Source organism: Dendropsophus ebraccatus, chromosome 1, assembly GCF_027789765.1.
Source record: "Dendropsophus ebraccatus isolate aDenEbr1 chromosome 1, aDenEbr1.pat, whole genome shotgun sequence".
NCBI lineage: Eukaryota > Metazoa > Chordata > Amphibia > Anura > Hylidae > Dendropsophus > Dendropsophus ebraccatus.
In genome coordinates, this window is record NC_091454.1 from 218,552,644 (window position 1) to 218,569,911 (window position 17,268).

At 51.0% G+C, this 17,268-nt stretch overlaps 1 protein-coding gene across 1 annotated transcript; it reads right to left on the reverse strand.

Annotated features, from left to right (window-relative positions):
- Positions 1-3,403: 3,403 nt before the first annotated feature.
- On the reverse strand, positions 3,404-13,913 carry COPS6 (COP9 signalosome subunit 6). The gene is made up of 10 exons (XM_069982956.1): positions 13,778-13,913; positions 9,378-9,503; positions 7,132-7,263; positions 6,722-6,810; positions 5,866-5,928; positions 4,391-4,438; positions 4,203-4,317; positions 3,949-4,041; positions 3,768-3,868; positions 3,404-3,616 (listed from the first exon to the last, which is right to left on the reverse strand). Exons 1-10 carry the CDS (start codon positions 13,827-13,829, stop codon positions 3,476-3,478), a joined length of 960 nt encoding a protein of 319 aa, XP_069839057.1. The 5' UTR covers positions 13,830-13,913; the 3' UTR covers positions 3,404-3,475.
- Positions 13,914-17,268: the final 3,355 nt, after the last annotated feature.

The following is a 17,268-nucleotide window of genomic DNA, read 5'->3' on the forward strand; positions in this document are numbered from 1 at the left end:
AGGTTTTTTTTTTTTTTTTTTTTTAAATGAATGCAAACAAGATTATCGTTAATGTAAAAATCGTTCACCATATTACACAGAATGATAGTCGTTACTCCATCTGATGCCAGCAAATGAAGGAACGGTGTGAACAGAATTACAGCTAACTATTTTAGGGTCCGATCTAAATCAACGATGCACAAGCGATTTTTCGATCGTTGCCTGCAATTACACTGGGCGATTATCGCCTAAATTCAGATGATGTAACTATTTTCCCCACAACAATCATCCGGTGTAATACGGCCCTTACATCGTCTGTCTCCTAGAATCTCCAGGCATAGCTGCAGGAAGGGCTCCATGCTACATTGCTGTGTGTTGTCACATTGTAGTGCACACAACCTGTGTACAAGTGACGCACCATCTTTTGTAAGGGGGGGGGGGCATATTTCTAGAATAGTCCTTTTGACTTTCAGAATTATTGCTAGAAAACTGCACAACTCTTAATGTTCTACCAGGACTACGTATCCCCCAGCTGTAGCCCCAATCTGGCTGTATGGGTGGTTTCCCATGGTAAGACCTGCCTGCTCTCGTACTTCGGTAATATCCAATGTGATGCCAAGTTTTGACAGTCAGGAGTGTTTTGGCTCTGCTACATCCATTCATTGTGGTTCTCCACTGCCCTGTTGCCTTCTGGTGCAGGGGTCTCAGCACCTGGTCCCTCACCGATCATGACTTGTGCAGAAGGTTGTAGCAGTGATGGTTACTAGGGAGGAGCACATTTGCAGTAATAAATCAATGCTTCGCTTGTCGGCCAGCTGCCTTTGAACTCTGCTCCAGACTTTTTCCAGGACTGGATCCAGCTTTTCCAGGCACCCGGAGAGTTCAGAGGCAGCCGGCTGAGCCTAGTGTAGCTCTTCGCTGGTACTGTAGATTCACTCATCAGTAATAGTTGCCCTCCTAAAGCAGTCTATAATATGGGGGGAAAACGGTGATATTGGGGGTAGTGTGTGACAGCCGCCTTATAGATGGTTCATGCTCAATTCCCAGACAGTATGCAAAACGAGTCTGTGGAGCCTCATGGGCGAGTCCCTAAACAAGGGAATAGCCAGATATCTGTAGCCTGTTGCCATGAGGTGCCTCAAGATTGGGAGAGCACCAGACCACCCTGATAGGTAGAGTTATCCAGCACTACAAAAAAAGCCACTTTTCCCCCTCTCGTCTCCAGGTCAGGTGTGGTTTGCAATTAACCTCCATTTACTTCACTGTTCCAAACCCAATCTGGAGACGAGAGGGCAAAAAGTGACTGTTTTTGTAGCGCTGGATACACCCCTTTAAAGCCCACTCAGTTGTATAGCACATACTCCCGCTAGCCAGAATTCTGCTCCACACTGACGAGGGGCAAATAACCTGAAACAGCTGTCTGTGGATGGATGCCTGCCTTGGAAACCCTTGTCATGAAACAATACATGCAACTAATGGTGCGTTTACACAGATTTATCTGACAGATCTTTGAAGCCAAAACCAGGAACAGACTATAAACAGGGATCAGGTCATAAAGGAAAGACTGGGATCTATCCTCTTTTCAAATCCATTCCTGGCTTTGGCTTCCAAAATCTGTCAGATAAATCTTTGTGTAAACGCACCTTTAGTTAGACTTTGATGCAAAAGAGGCCACCCTGGTGTTTCTCTATGTTCCAATACTCACAACTGAGTGGGATGTTAGGGGCTACCTATCAGGGTGCTCTCCCCATCTGGATGCACCCAGTGGCAACAGGCCAGGGATATCTGGCTATTCCCGTGTTTTGAGACTCGCAACAGAGGCTCCACAGACTCCATTTTTGTATATTTAGGGTGCCTTTACACCTACCAGATCTGCAGCGGATTTCACGCTGCGGATCCAGTCCCATTCATCCCTATAGAGCACATACTCGCAGCGAGATTGACATCCCGCTGTATGTGCGTTAACAGCCCGCTGCAGAGAGCATACATTACCAGCTCGGCGACGCGGCTGCAGGTCAGGCTCCAGTCCCGCTCAGCCAATCAGTGCACGGGAGCCTGACAAAGCCGCGTCGCCGAGCTGGTAATGTATGCTCTCGGCGGCGGGCTGCAGGGGATTAACGCACATCGATGTCAATCTCGCTGCGATTATGTGCTCTATAGGGATGAATGGGACTGGATTCACAGCAGATCTCCCTGCGGATCCGGTAGGTGTGAAGGCACCCTTAAGTTTTTAGGGGGTATCAATGGAGACTCTTGAGTACTTCATTGGAATTTTTCCACTGATCTCCCTGAGCTCAGTGATTGTTGTGTTTTGTTGGTCAATGACCATCCAGGTTCATCAGATCTGTAGCTGACTACGGAAGTAATCCAGCCCAAGTCTGTGTCTGACTCCTTCAAGAGCCTGAGCCAATTCTGGCTACAACAGGGGTTGTGCAACTACAATCTCAACCATCACACTGGGTTATACTGCAGCGCTGCCAGCCGGCTGTTGAAGGAAATCCTCTTGAGTTCTTGTAACTATTTGGGTATTCTGCAATTCTGATCCATCTACAATGGCCCACCACCTGCCACAATGGCTGTCGGGAACTGCAGGGTTGCACAGGCTCTGGTCCTAGCACAGTTTCATATAGCGCTACTGTACAATACGGAGCCTCCTCTGCCTGTGTGTACAATATATATATGTACATGTACACACACACACACACACACTATTAGAATAGACATTATACTGGGGGAAGCTGTCTGTATCACTAGTACTGCAGCATCCCCTGATATCTATTAAATAGACATCAGGGGAGGCTGCAGCACTAGTGATACAGACAGTTTCCCCCAGCATAATGCCTATTCTATTGGTAATGTATTATGCAGACATCAGGGGAGGCTGCAGCACTAGTGATACAGACAGCTCCCCCCAGTGTAATTACTGTATAATACATGTTACCATTAGAATAGACATTACAGACATCAGGGGAGGCTGCAGCACTAGTCACACAGAAAGCTCCCCCCAGTGTAATGTATATTCTAATGGTAACATGTATTATATAGACATCAGGGGAGGCTGCAGCACTAGTCACACAGAAAGCTCCCCCCAGTGTAATGTATATTCTAATGGTAACATGTATTATATAGACATCAGGGGAGGCTGCAGCACTAGTCACACAGAAAGCTCCCCCCAGTGTAATGTATATTCTAATGGTAACATGTATTATATAGACAGTGTAATTAAAAAAAAAAAAAAAGTGATAGGATTATGGGAATACCCCTTTAAGAAAATGCATCAATAAATGGATGGTAGAAGCTGCTCCTCCATCCAGAGAGCGGGTGCTGGGACACCAATGCCGCCATCTACAGACGTAACAGTAAATAACACGCTCGTCACTGCTCCTCCATGACCACAGGTATAAAGGAATACGGCGGGCGCAGGTCACATGACCAAGAGGGAAGATTTATTTCCAATAACATAACACAAGCAAAAGTCCTATAATCCAGAAGGGGATCAGAAGAAGAGACCCCTCATCCGCCGCCCGATCCCCTGCCGGTCATACAGGATGTTGAATTTGTTGACAAACTGGTTCATGGTGTTGCAAGTCTTGGTGATGGTGCCCAGGTAGGACATCAGGCCCACGTCATTACATTGCTGCAGGGAGAGATGGGCACAAGTTTAGAGGACGCCAAGGGCAGCGCAAATCCCCCCCCCCCAACCTCAGCAGTCATGTGACCTCAGCTTAACATGCATTTCTTTAGCTGACCAATAGGGGGCATAAAAACACTGCCGCCACAATACTCACATCATAGAAGTCTGTCTTGAACTTGTCTGTGCTGAGGACGGGGAGGCAGTGGCACAGAGCGGAGGCCTCCCTCAGGATCTCATGGTTAAATGGGACCTCCCCTACAACACAGGACAAGAGAAGAGATGAAGGGGGGGACGTGTGGGGGTCAGGGGGGACACAGCGGGATGGGGGCCGTTACCTGCTTCAGCCGCTCTCACATACTCCAGGATGAGCCGCACTCTGCTGTGCAGCATCTTGATGGCGCTGTGCTGAGCAATGAGATGTTCTGCCACTACAACGACATAACAGAGGCGGGTTTTACATGGGACTGCAGCATTTCACCTTACGACCTGTCACTATACTGCACTCTGATCTCCTGGTCTCCTCCTAACTTACAAACTCAATGAGACAAACTCAGCTCTGCTACATCTGTAGGACAGAAAGAGCGCTCACCTGTGGAGTTTTCTCCGCTCCCGGTGGCCGTCATGCGGGCGACATGGTCCACCCCAATCCGTTCTGCTTCTTCTGTGGCCAGAGTGTACGGGAGCTCGGCCAACAACATGGTGGCCTGGGGGGAGAGCCGGAAATGAGGAGGGGTAACCGCACAGGGAGCTGCTGCTGCTTTAGGGTCTGATACTCACCTCTCCATTCACAATGTCTATCACAGACTCGTATACACTGACCGGCAGCTGCGAAGGAGACACAGGGCGTTATCCACACAGGAGAGGAGACACAGGGCGTTATCCACACAGGAGAGGAGACACAGGGCGTTATCCACACAGGAGAGGAGACACAGGGCGTTATCCACACAGGAGAGGAGACACAGAGCGTTATCCACACAGGAGAGGAGACACAGGGCGTTATCCACACAGGAGAGGAGACACAGGGCGTTATCCACACAGGAGAGGAGACACAGGGCGTTATCCACACAGGAGAGGAGACACAGGGCGTTATCCACACAGGAGAGGAGACACAGGGCGTTATCCACACAGGAGAGGAGACACAGGGCGTTATCCACACAGGAGAGGAGACACAGGGCGTTATCCACACAGGAGAGGAGACACAGGGCGTTATCCACACAGGAGAGGAGACACAGGGCGTTATCCACACAGGAGAGGAGACACAGGGCGTTATCCACACAGGAGAGGAGACACAGGGCGTTATCCACACAGGAGAGGAGACACAGGGCGTTATCCACACAGGAGAGGACACACAGGGCGTTATCCCCACAGGAGAGGACACACAGGGCGTTATCCCCACAGGAGAGGACACACAGGGCGTTATCCCCACAGGAGAGGACACACAGGGCGTTATCCCCACAGGAGAGGACACACAGGGCGTTATCCCCACAGGAGAGGACACACAGGAGAGGAGACACAGGGCGTTTTCCACACAGGAGAGGACACACAGGGCGTTATCCACACAGGAGAGGAGACACAGGGCGTTATCCACACAGGAGAGGAGACACAGGGCGTTATCCACACAGGAGAGGAGACACAGGAGGGGACACACAGAGCGTTATCCACACAGGAGAGGAGACACAGAGCGTTATCCCACCAGGAGAGGAGACACAGAGCGTTATCCACACAGGAGAGGAGACACAGAGAGTTATCCCACCAGGAGAGGAGACACAGAGCATTATCCACACAGGAGAGGAGACACAGGGCGTTATCCACACAGGAGAGGAGACACAGGAGGGGACACACAGAGCGTTATCCACACAGGAGAGGAGACACAGAGCGTTATCCCACCAGGAGAGGAGACACAGAGCGTTATCCACACAGGAGAGGAGACACAGAGAGTTATCCCACCAGGAGAGGAGACACAGAGCATTATCCACACAGGAGAGGTGACACAGGAGAGGAGACACAGGAGAGGAGACACAGGGCGTTATCCCCACAGGAGAGGACACACAGGAGAGGACACACAGGGCGTTATCCCCACAGGAGAGGACACACAGGGCGTTATCCACACAGGAGAGGACACACAGGGCGTTATCCCACTAGGAGAGGACACACAGGGCGTTATCCACACAAGAGAGGACTCACAGGGCATTATCCACACAGGAGGGGAGGGGGAGGGGGTGGGGGGGGGGGCTGGCAGGGCTGATACTCACATCCGTGTGCTTGGTCATAGGGTTCAGCTTCAGGAACAGCGGCGACTCAATGATTTCACACACCTGTATCAATAGTCACAGGGGAGGAGCTTGTGTTATGAATATTCAGGATTATTAAAGAGGAGGTAATCGAGAACTGACAACCTTAAATGGGTACTCTGGCGAATTTTATTAAATTTTTTCAAACTGGTGTCAGAAAGTTATATAGATTTGTAATCAGCTGCTGCATGTCCTGCAGGAAGTGGTGTATTCTCCCCAGTGTGACACAGTGCTCTCTGCTGCCACCTCTGTCCATGTCAGGAACTGTCCAGAGCAGCAGCAAATTCCCATAGAAAACCTCTCCTGCTCTGGACAGTTCCTGACATAGACAGAGGTGGCAGCAGAGAGCACTGTTCCACACTGGAGAGAATACACCACTTCCTGCAGGACACACAGCAGCTGATAAGTACTGGAAGATTAGAGATTTTTAAATAGAAGTAAATTACATTTTTTACCAGGAGTTCCCTTTTAACTGTATCAACTCTGCTACATCACAAACACTGTAATTTTTCATATACTGAACCCTACTGGTAACTAATGGTCTTCACCCTCTGTTGGTGAAGTGTCTGTACAAGGTATAATGTGCTGAGATGTAGGGTGTATCAATAAAGCACAACACATGATAAGACAGCAGAATGTGACTGCAGCTCTGGAGGTGACAGGAGGATAAGGCATGATGTAACAGCAGAATAGTGAGTGCAGCTCTGGAGGTGACTAGAGGATAGGACATGATGTAACAGCAGAATAATGACTGCAGCTCTGGAGGTGACTGGATCAGTATATGATATTTGTGTTGTTATATGTAGACTTCCGGTACCTGTTTGTGGACGTGAATGTCAGAGGGGTCCGGGGGGCCGCCTGTGGTGTACCAGCCCAGGAACTCCATCTCCTTAAAGACCTGCTTAACTGCAGAAGGAAAACAGAGACCTGATGTCAGAGACCCAGATACACACTGAGCCTGTAGGAGAATGCTGCCCCCTACTGGCTTTTCAATTGGAACTGCTACATCCAACATGGTGCAAGTAAAGCAGTGATGGGAACCTGCCGCCCACAAGCTGCTGCAAAACTACAACTCCCATCATGCCTGAACCCCGGAGCCAAAGCTTCAGCTCTCCAGGTATGATGGGAACTGTAGTTCTGCAACAGCTGGAGGGCCACAGGTTGCCTGCCACTAAACTAAGGGTGTAAAGTGCTCCCCACAGGCCCTGCCCTCAGAGCGGCACTCACACTGCTCCTCCTTGGTGTAGTAGTACTCCTTGTTGATGGTGATCTTGTCATCATTACTCTGGGACAGAAGTTCAAAAGAGTTCATCACCTCGATGTTCCTTCCCTCCTGCTTACCGATGAGGGCGCCGATCACTGCCAGGAGAGGAGAGAAAATGGTGAGAGGAGGAGGCGGAGGGAGGGAGGGACAGAGTGAGGTAGGGAGGGACAGAGTGAGGGAGGAGACTGAGGGAGGAGACTGAGGGAGGGAGGGAGGAGACTGAGGGAGGGAGGGAGGGAGGAGACTGAGGGAGGGAGGGAGGGAGGAGACTGAGGGAGGGAGGGAGGGAGGAGACTGAGGGAGGGAGGGAGGGAGGGAGGAAGGAGACTGAGGGAGGGAGGGAGGGAGGGAGGAAGGAGACTGAGGGAGGGAGGGAGGGAGGGAGGAAGGAGACTGAGGGAGGGAGGGAGGGAGGAAGGAGACTGAGGGAGGGAGGGAGGGAGGGAGGGAGGAAGGAGACTGAGGGAGGGAGGGAGGGAGGGAGGAAGGAGACTGAGGGAGGGAGGGAGGGAGGAAGGAGACTGAGGGAGGGAGGGAGGGAGGAAGGAGACTGAGGGAGGGAGGAAGGGAGGGAGGAAGGAGACTGAGGGAGGGAGGGAGGGAGGAAGGAGACTGAGGGAGGGAGGGAGGGAGGAAGGGAGGGAGGAAGGAGACTGAGGGAGGGAGGGAGGGAGGGAGGGAGGAAGGGAGGGAGGAAGGAGACAGAGTGAGGTAGGGAGGGACAGAGTGAGGGAGGAGACTGAGGGAAGGACAGAGGGAGGGAGGGACAGAGGGAGGGAGGGACAGAGGGAGGGAGGGACAGAGGGAGGAAGGAGACTGAGGAGGGAGGAAGGAGACTGAGGAGGGAGGAAGGAGACTGAGGGAGGGAGGGAGGGAGGAAGGAGACTGAGGGAGGGAGGGAGGAAGGAGACTGAGGGAGGGAGGGAGGAAGGAGACTGAGGGAGGGAGGGAGGGAGGGAGGAAGGAGACTGAGGGAGGGAGGGAGGAAGGAGACTGAGGGAGGGAGGGAGGGAGGAGACTGAGGGAGGGAGGGAGGAGACTGAGGGAAGGAGGGAGGGAGGAGACTGAGGGAGGGAGGGAGGGAGGAGACTGAGGGAGGGAGGAAGGAGACTGAGGGAGGGAGGGAGGAGACTGAGGGAGGGAGGGAGGGAGGAGACTGAGGGAGGGAGGGAGGAGACTGAGGAGGGAGGGAGGGAGGAGACTGAGGAGGGAGGGAGGGAGGAGACTGAGGAGGGAGGGAGGAGACTGAGGGAGGGAGGGAGGAGACTGAGGAGGGAGGAAGGAGACTGAGGGAGGGAGGAGACTGAGGAGGGAGGAAGGAGACTGAGGGAGGGAGGAGACTGAGGAGGGAGGAAGGAGACTGAGGGAGGGAGGGAGGAGACTGAGGAGGGAGGAAGGAGACTGAGGGAGGGAGGGAGGGAGGGAGGAGACTGAGGGAGGGAGGGAGGAGACTGAGGGAGGGAGGAGACTGAGGGAGGGAGGGAGGAGACGGAGGGAGGGAGGAGACTGAGGGAGGGAGGGAGGAAGGAGACTGAGGGAGGGAGGGAGGGAGGAGACGGAGGGAGGGAGGGAGGGAGGGAGGAGACTGAGGAGGGAGGGAGGGAGGAAGGAGACTGAGGGAGGGAGGGAGGGAGGAAGGAGACTGAGGGAGGGAGGGAGGGAGGAAGGAGACTGAGGGAGGGAGGAGACTGAGGGAGGGAGGGAGGAGACTGAGGGAGGAGACTGAGGGAGGGAGGAAGGAGACTGAGGGGAGGAGGGAGGAAGGAGACTGAGGGAGGAAGGAGACTGAGGGAGGAAGGAGACTGAGGGAGGAAGGAGACTGAGGGAGGAAGGAGACTGAGGGAGGAAGGAGACTGAGGGAGGGAGGGAGGAAGGAGACTGAGGGAGGGAGGGAGGGAGGAAGGAGACTGAGGGAGGGAGGAGACGGAGGAGAGGGAGGGAGGGAGGAGAGGGAGGCAGGAGACGGAGGGAGGAGACGGAGGGAGATGACGTTGGAATGGAGGGGGAGAGATGGGGATGGAGGGGAATGGAGGGGGGGAGATGGGGGATGGAGGGGGGGAGATGGGGGATGGAGGGGGGTGGAGATGGGGGAATAGATGGGGATGGAGGGGGGCGGGATGGAGGAATATAGAGGAATGGAGGGGGAAAAATGGGGGAATAGAGGGGGGGGGGGGCTGGATGAGGGGGTGGGAAAGGAGGGTCTACATACCCTGCACAGGGCGGCCCTCCTGGGACCTCATCCGGATCCAGTGATCAGAGATATTTAGGATCACCAAGGGATGAAGAGCCACAGCAACACTGCCGGTGACCCCCTGAGCCATCACCGTGGGGGTCGCTACAGGGAGACAAAAGCCAGGAGCAGAATAGTGAGTGCAGCTCTGCAGTATAATACAGGAAGTAACTCAGAATCAGTACAGGATAAGTAATGTATGTGCAGTTAAAAGTCCATAAAGACATCAACTCATGCGGGCAGACGCCATACACCTTCACAGCGTTAACATATGTTATGTTAACGCTGTGAAGGTGTATGGCGTCTGCCCGCATGAGTTGATGTCTTTATGGACTTTTAACTGCACATGTAATAAAGAAGTCGTTGTGCCACATATGGGTGAGTGCCCTCATCTTTCTCTTTTTGCTTGGACTGTTCGTATACTGTTGTACAAGGAGCACCCCATGGAAGACTGAGACATAGTCCAGAGTGCTAGGTAATACTCCATAAATAAGCCGCCGATAGAGAGTGGTGCCGGTGATCTCTACACACGTGGATAAGTAATGTATGTACACAGTGACCTCACCAGCAGAATAGTGAGTGCAGCTCTGGAGTATAATACAGGATGTAACTCTCCTATGCGGAATGGACCTATGGAGCATTCAGAAACCTTGGTGGCTGGGACCAGAGCACTTTATTACTAGTCAGCATAGTGGTCAGGTACCACACGCAGCATAAAATCCTCCCTGTGGATGAGGTGGTTAGGGGCACAGCGCCCCCTGTGGATGAGGTGGTTAGGGGCACAGCGCCCCCTGTGGATGAGGTGGTTAGGGGCACAGCCCCCCCTGTGGATGAGGTGGTTAGGGGCACAGCCCCCCCTGTGGATGAGGTGGTTAGGGGCACAGCCCCCCCTGTGGATGAGGTGGTTAGGGGCACAGCCCCCCCTGTGGATGAGGTGGTTAGGGGCACAGCGCCCCCTGTGGATGAGGTGGTTAGGGGCACAGCCCCCCCTGTGGATGAGGTGGTTAGGGGCACAGCGCCCCCCTGTGGATGAGGTGGTTAGGGGCACAGCCCCCCCTGTGGATGAGGTGGTTAGGGGCACAGCGCCCCCTGTGGATGAGGTGGTTAGGGGCACAGCGCCCCCTGTGGATGAGGTGGTTAGGGGCACAGCCCCCCCTGTGGATGAGGTGGTTAGGGGCACACTCGGTGACCTGGTGAAGGTGCGTTCTTTGGAGTACGAGAGGCTGGGGGCTGGTAGGGCCTCTTGTATTTGGAGGGGCTTTGCCTATAAGGTTCCTTAGCCTGCGTCTCCTGTCCTGGTGGTGGGCTGATGCTGGCACCTTAGTCTTCTGTTTTGTGCTGTAGCTGTATAGGAATATAGGGCTTGCAGGTACTGAACTTGGGCTTTCGGGCTCTGAAGCCCCACTATGGTTTGCTATGTATGTTTGTGTATATTATTAGTGTGTTTATTTGTGTATATAGATTTCTGGGGACTTTGGTATTAACAGAAAATCCTGGACTGGTTCATGGACGTCTGTTATCATGTACTGGGGGCATGGGATGCGGGATCAGCTCAGGGCCAAAAAAAAAAAAATGTATACAAATGTTTTGGTGTTTGGTGTAGGGATCTATGTATATATTCATTTATGTATTTATTTAATTTTGTGGAACGCAACCGGACCGGGGGTTAGTGTAGAGTATAGTTATGTTAGTTATTGTTAGTTAAAGGGGTAGTGCAGCGCTAAAAAATTATTCACAGAATAACACACACTACAAAGTTATACAACTTTGTAACGTATGTTATGTCTGTGAATCGCCCCCTTCCCGTGTCCCACCACCCCCGCCCATGTACCCGGAAGTGTGTGGTGCATTATACATTACCTGATCCGTGTCGAGGGCCGTTCCGCCATTTTGTGTTAAACATCATCTTCGGACGGACGAATCCCTGCCGCCGTCCCCCCTCTGCCGCGTCATCAGCCGCGATTGGCTGAGCATAACTGTGCTCAGCCAATCGCGGCTGAGCACAGTTGTGACGCGGCGGAGGGGGGGCGGCGGCAGGGATTCGTCTGTCCGAAGATGATGTTTAACACAAAATGGCGGACGGCCCTCGACACGGATCAGGTAATGTATAATGCACCACACACTTCCGGGTACACGTGCGGGGGTGGTGGGACACGGGAAGGGGGCGATCCACAGACATAACATACATTACAAAGTTGTATAACTTTGTAATGTGTGTTATTCTGTGAATAATTTTTTAGCGCCCCACTACCCCTTTAAGTAAAGTTTGATAGTGTTGTTATTGTGGTGTTTTTGGGAAAGTCTAGTTTGCACGTGTGGGGGATAATACAGCAGTGCGTTTGGTGAGTGTGAGGCTGGACCAGCCAATACTTTATGGACTTGTATATTTTGTACAGTTATGTTATTTATATTATTGGTTTGTTGTTATGTTTTATATTTTTAAATAAAAGATCTACAGGATGTAACTCAGGATCAGTACAGGTGTGGTGGACGTGTCTGTGATCCCCGGTGATGTTGTGTCGGAGGATCGGCCGGTCACTTGCTAGATGGTAATGTGTGACGCCAGCACTATAGTGGTGGTTGGCCAAGATACAGCCGGACCTTAGGATGTTATGTTGTGAGGCCAGTCCCTGGTGGGCACACAGATGTGATGGCACGCCTGCTTTTAGTTTAGAAGGCCGGTTGTACCTTGTTCCCCTGTGGTCAGGAGTGTAGTAGTGACCCTCCCGGACTATCAGAACTGCCACCCACAGAAAAAGGAAGTGTCCCAAGGATGTGGTGTACACTGTGTCGGTGTGGGGTGAAGAATCACAGAGTCTCTTTATCATAAATAAGCTTGGTTTTACTTGGCAGGTACTTGTGTGCAGCAAGACATACAGCTTAGCATAGACAAGATAGGTTACACTTGATAGTTCCCTTGATAATACTATAACCAGATCTGCGACAGGAATAGAGTAAGGAGTACAGTCGTGCTGACTGAGTAGTGTGTGGAGAGATACAAGAAGCAGAGTAGTAGAGAGGAGGATGTCGTGAGAGTCCCAACACAGGTAGTACTGTGCTCTGCCGGGATGTTGGAGGATGAGGTAGAAGAATACTTAGAAGAAGAGGAGAACACTTGTGCCCATGTATTGACTTTTGAGTCTTCACACCACCTTATGTCCACCAGTGTCGGGTGACCTGTCCTATGAGGGTGACACAAGGCCCAGACCTTGTTACCTGGGATAAGCGGAATGCTGAGGATTTCCTGCTGACAACCGCGCTGCGAGATAGAGTTCCTAGGCTTACTGCAACTTTGCTCTATCCGGATGAGTTCCTAGCCTACTGCGGTCTTTGGATACTGTCCTGCTCTGTGACTCTCCTACTCCACACCGTGGGTTGAGGTTGTCTCTGACTTGTTCTCTCTTGTAGGGGTTTATCACTGCATTGTGTTGTGTAGCATTACTGAGAAGAAACTGTTAGCTGTGTCCTGTCTGATGTCCTACCCATACGGGGTTCTGACTAAGACTGAACTGCTTGAGAGTAGGGGACCTGACAGAGGGCCAGAGCCCAGAGAGGACCACTGTAGGGAGCTTTCTAGCTTGCGTCCTTCCTCTACAATGTCCAACATGAAAAGACCCATGCACTTCCTCCACCCATGTGACTTCCTTCCGCAGGGCATCTAAATTGCGCTGTGAGTGGGTGAAGAGTGCAGTAGAAGAAGTAAAGAAAGAGATGATAGGAGAGAAGAACAGATTCCTATTGGTTCGCAGATCCATGTGACCTACAAATAAACAACCCTTTACACACTTCAGCTGTGCAGCTTCTGAATATACAAATTTAATACAGCGACATCTAGTGGCGAAACTTTATCACTACTTTCATCACCACTTTTACACAGTAAGTACAGGCTTTTCCGAAGGATGTAACCTATAGTAGCACCCGTGGTAGGACACCACACAGGGTCAGTAACCACAGTATATGGGGGATATAAGGCTATAGAGGCCGGTGTAGTGGAGCTGGTCACACTATGGGCAGCATCACCCATCAGTTATAGGGGTCTGTATGAGGGCTGGTACAGCGGGATACACCGGACATGATGGAGCCCGGGCAGCTGCAGTGCCACAATAACCGCATCACCTCAGGACACCAACATAAAAACCGCAATAAAAGCGCTTTATTCACACAAAAATAACAAAAACAGTGACGTCACTTCCTGCACATAACTCACTGACAGGGCTAAGAGCCAATCACAGCTGTGGATTCCTCCCAGGCCCGCCCCCTCCGGCGCAGTGGTGCCCCGCAGCCATGCTCTCCGCCTGCCCCACTACCGGCCCGTGTCCCTCCGCGCCTCACTGACCTCTGTATATATTCCCCGCTCCTCTAGCCGCCGGGTTACTCACCTGCTCCGTCCACCTCCATCCCGCTGCCGTTCGCAGCCGCAGCAGACGCCATCTTGCTCCACCCCGGACCTCGCGTCTCTCACTGCGGCTGTGATGAACAAGCACGGCTGTGTGCGCATGCGCAGGAACAAAAGACGTTGCGCCTGCGTGGTCTCTACTTTGCGTGTTGTAAACGTTGCCTGTAGGGGCGCTGTCACACCTTTATATGTCTTCTATACTGTTAGAGGGATCTACCTCATGTGAAAATACCTTATAGTCAATTAAAGTGCCCACACATGTAACATGCTGAAGGGGTTAAGGGGGCTCTGATACTACTTAATCTTGGAAACTGGTGGGGATTAAAGCTAAAAAGTTTTATCCCTTTAAGACATCAGATGAAGTGGCCAGGAGAAATCACTGGGGGCCACGCTCCTTCCTGTGACTGCCCCTTTAAGGGTGGGATGCTCTGACATATGTGGCATATAGTACATTTATGATGGGTTCCCCTTTAAGTAGACACCTCCTCTTCCATTCACATTGCCTATTAGTTTGGATGAGAGTGATCCTCCAGCCAAAGTGTGAGGTACTTTATGTATAGAGATGTTCTAAATGGAGATCCCCTTTAGGAGACACCCTATAAGGTGTAAAAGAACCAGCGCCTTCATGCAACTTTTGCAGCAGACGGTATTATTTAGGCAAATGCCATAATAACCTTTATTATCTCCCGCCATACATTACATCGTGGCTACACGTGGTGTCCGTCCGGCGAGTCATGGGGTTACACCAGACAGACGGCTGAGTCATGGGGTTACACCAGACAGACGGCTGAGCCACAGGTTACACCACCTCCTTCTTGCACCATGTCATCCAGTAAGCCCCGGTGGATGGAGATACATTCATCATACGTGCCGCCAGGCAGTAGTGCTCTTCTCCAGCCTTTAGCTGCTGTTGTCGGCCATATTAGTTGACTCTTTACCAGTGTCTGGATGACATTCACCCCTGTGTTATTAGGGAGTTTAGTCATGGACGCTCCTGTCTCATCCTGTTTTCAGTGATTTCATACGTAAATCTTTCACCATCGATATCCTGTATAAAATGGAGAAAATGAAACAACATAAAATGCAGCTTGTGGGTATAGAAATACACAGGTACCCCCTCGGACAGCCGTAAAGCTGAGTTTTATGTATGATGTGATTTTCTGGACCCTGTAGCCATGGCCATGGTTGTGTTCTGTATTCATTGTATATGTGTGGGTCTACATGGAGCCAGGGAGGCCTGGTGACCCCATTCTGATCTGTGCCATGCGGCTCTCTCTATAGAGGACAGCAATAGTGGAGGGCGCCTATAGTGGTGTAAGGCTGGACATCTGTGTATACAGCACATAGTATCATGAGTACATAGACTGTGTAGTAATGTGCCTGTGGTGTAGGTCCTAGGGCTGGGAGGGTAATACTGAATCCATGTACCACCTCCTGGCTTAGGGGATAGACAATGAATGATACAGACTCTGCTGCAATTGGTACCAGATCACAGATGCTACTGAGCTGTATGTATCTAAGTGAGAACCACCATTGTGAACTGGTATGTTCCTTTAACCACCAAGCCTAAAGTGTCTCACACAGTGCTCGTCACATTATGGCTGCATCATCTCCTCAGTGGGGCGATCACTCTCAGACCTCTAAAAGATCTAACACCAACCTGTGTGGGTCAAATAGGCTATAAATGCAGTCATATCACTAGTGCCCCCATAACAGTGATAAGTGCCCATACCATTCACATCAATAGTGCCCCATAACAGTGGCAACCATTGCTCATACCATTCGCATCGGTAGTGACCCCATAACAGTGACAACCAATGCTCATACTATTCGCATCAGTAGTGACCCCATAACAGTGACAACCAATGTTCATACCATTCAAATCAATAGTGCCCCCATAACAGTGACAACCAGTGCTCATACCATTCGCATCAGTAGTGACCCCATAACAGTGACAACCAGTGCTCATACCATTCGCATCAGTAGTGACCCCATAACAGTGACAACCAATGCTCATACTATTCGCATCAGTAGTGCCCCCATAACAGTGACAACCAGTGCTCATAACATTCACATCATTCACACACAAGGCGCAGTTTACTACAGAAAGCTAACAAATTACTAGAACAGCAACTCACCAATAGATGACAGGAAACAGAGATGATGGTATGGATGATAGCATAAAGGAATGATGATTGTGGTGGTGGTGGTGGTAGTCCTGAGTGAGCCAGAAAATGACATATATAACCCCTTAAGGACCAGTCTGGATAGTGCCTTAAGGACAAGAAATCTGATAGGTAGAGGAGCCTGGCACTCACCAAATGAGCTATGCTTAGTGCAGCATGCATCAATATTACAGTAAGGACACGTTTAGGCCTAGTATGGCTTAACAAGCTTATGAAGGCCATACTGGGCCGAAATGCGTCCTTACTGTAATATTGATGCATGCGGCACTTAAATAACTAAGCATAACTCATTTGGTGAGTGCCTGGCTCCTCTATTTACCTGCTCCACCACGTGCACCACCTAACATTTGTAGTGGCACTGCTTTTCTGTCTATGTGTAGGCCGGCACTGAAGGTACATGTATGATTGGGTATTCTGAGGATGGTAACTGTCCTACTGCATTTTGGCCAGTAGATGTCACTGTGTATTTTCTATTACTGTAAGCACATGCTGAAGGAACTGTTAATAGTGTATGTGACTAAGCATATGTCTTCCACCAGCTGAGAAAAGGTCACCTAAAAAGCATATTTTCCTGTCTCCCCAGGTTCCTCTCCAACAATAACTAACCTGCCTAAAGTCTATAAGTAGAGGTGAAGTGGACTGTGAGAACAGAACAGAGCAGATCAGTGAGAACAAGTGTAGTGAATGCTGATCCTACTAGTTGTCCTCTATTCCTGTATACTAGCCATACCATGCTAGTACATGTCGTGTGATACTAAAACGGACTAAATCCTATCCACGCTGAGGGACTATCCTGTTTTCTTCCAAGCCCTGGATCTTCACCAGGAGCTTTAATCTACAGACAGCGGATTGGGAAGGATTAGTTGCCGACTTACCCTGCTGCAACTCACCGGGTCCTAATGGGAAACCCCAACAGCTGCCTTCCCTAACTGGGGCTGTACTACTGGATGTGTCACTCTGTGCCCTCGCCCAGCAATAGACGGATCGCCATCGCCGTGAGTGCAGGTTGTGTCTTCAAAGTGGTTAGAGCCCCTACCGCAGAATACAGTACTATTTGGATAGGTCACCCCTAAGGTAGTCTGCGTAGTTCTCTCAAGTCACAACTAAGCCAAGTGACCTCAACTCAGTCTTCCTGCTAACAGCAGTGATTCAAGTATTCCGATTATTAACGGACCCTGACAAGCCAACTACTCAAGCTCCTAAACTGTATCTTCCATGTAAGGACTGTATTTGTTGTACTGCACCTTTAAGAAAACTCCACTAAAAGTTTTATCCTGTTTAGTCACTC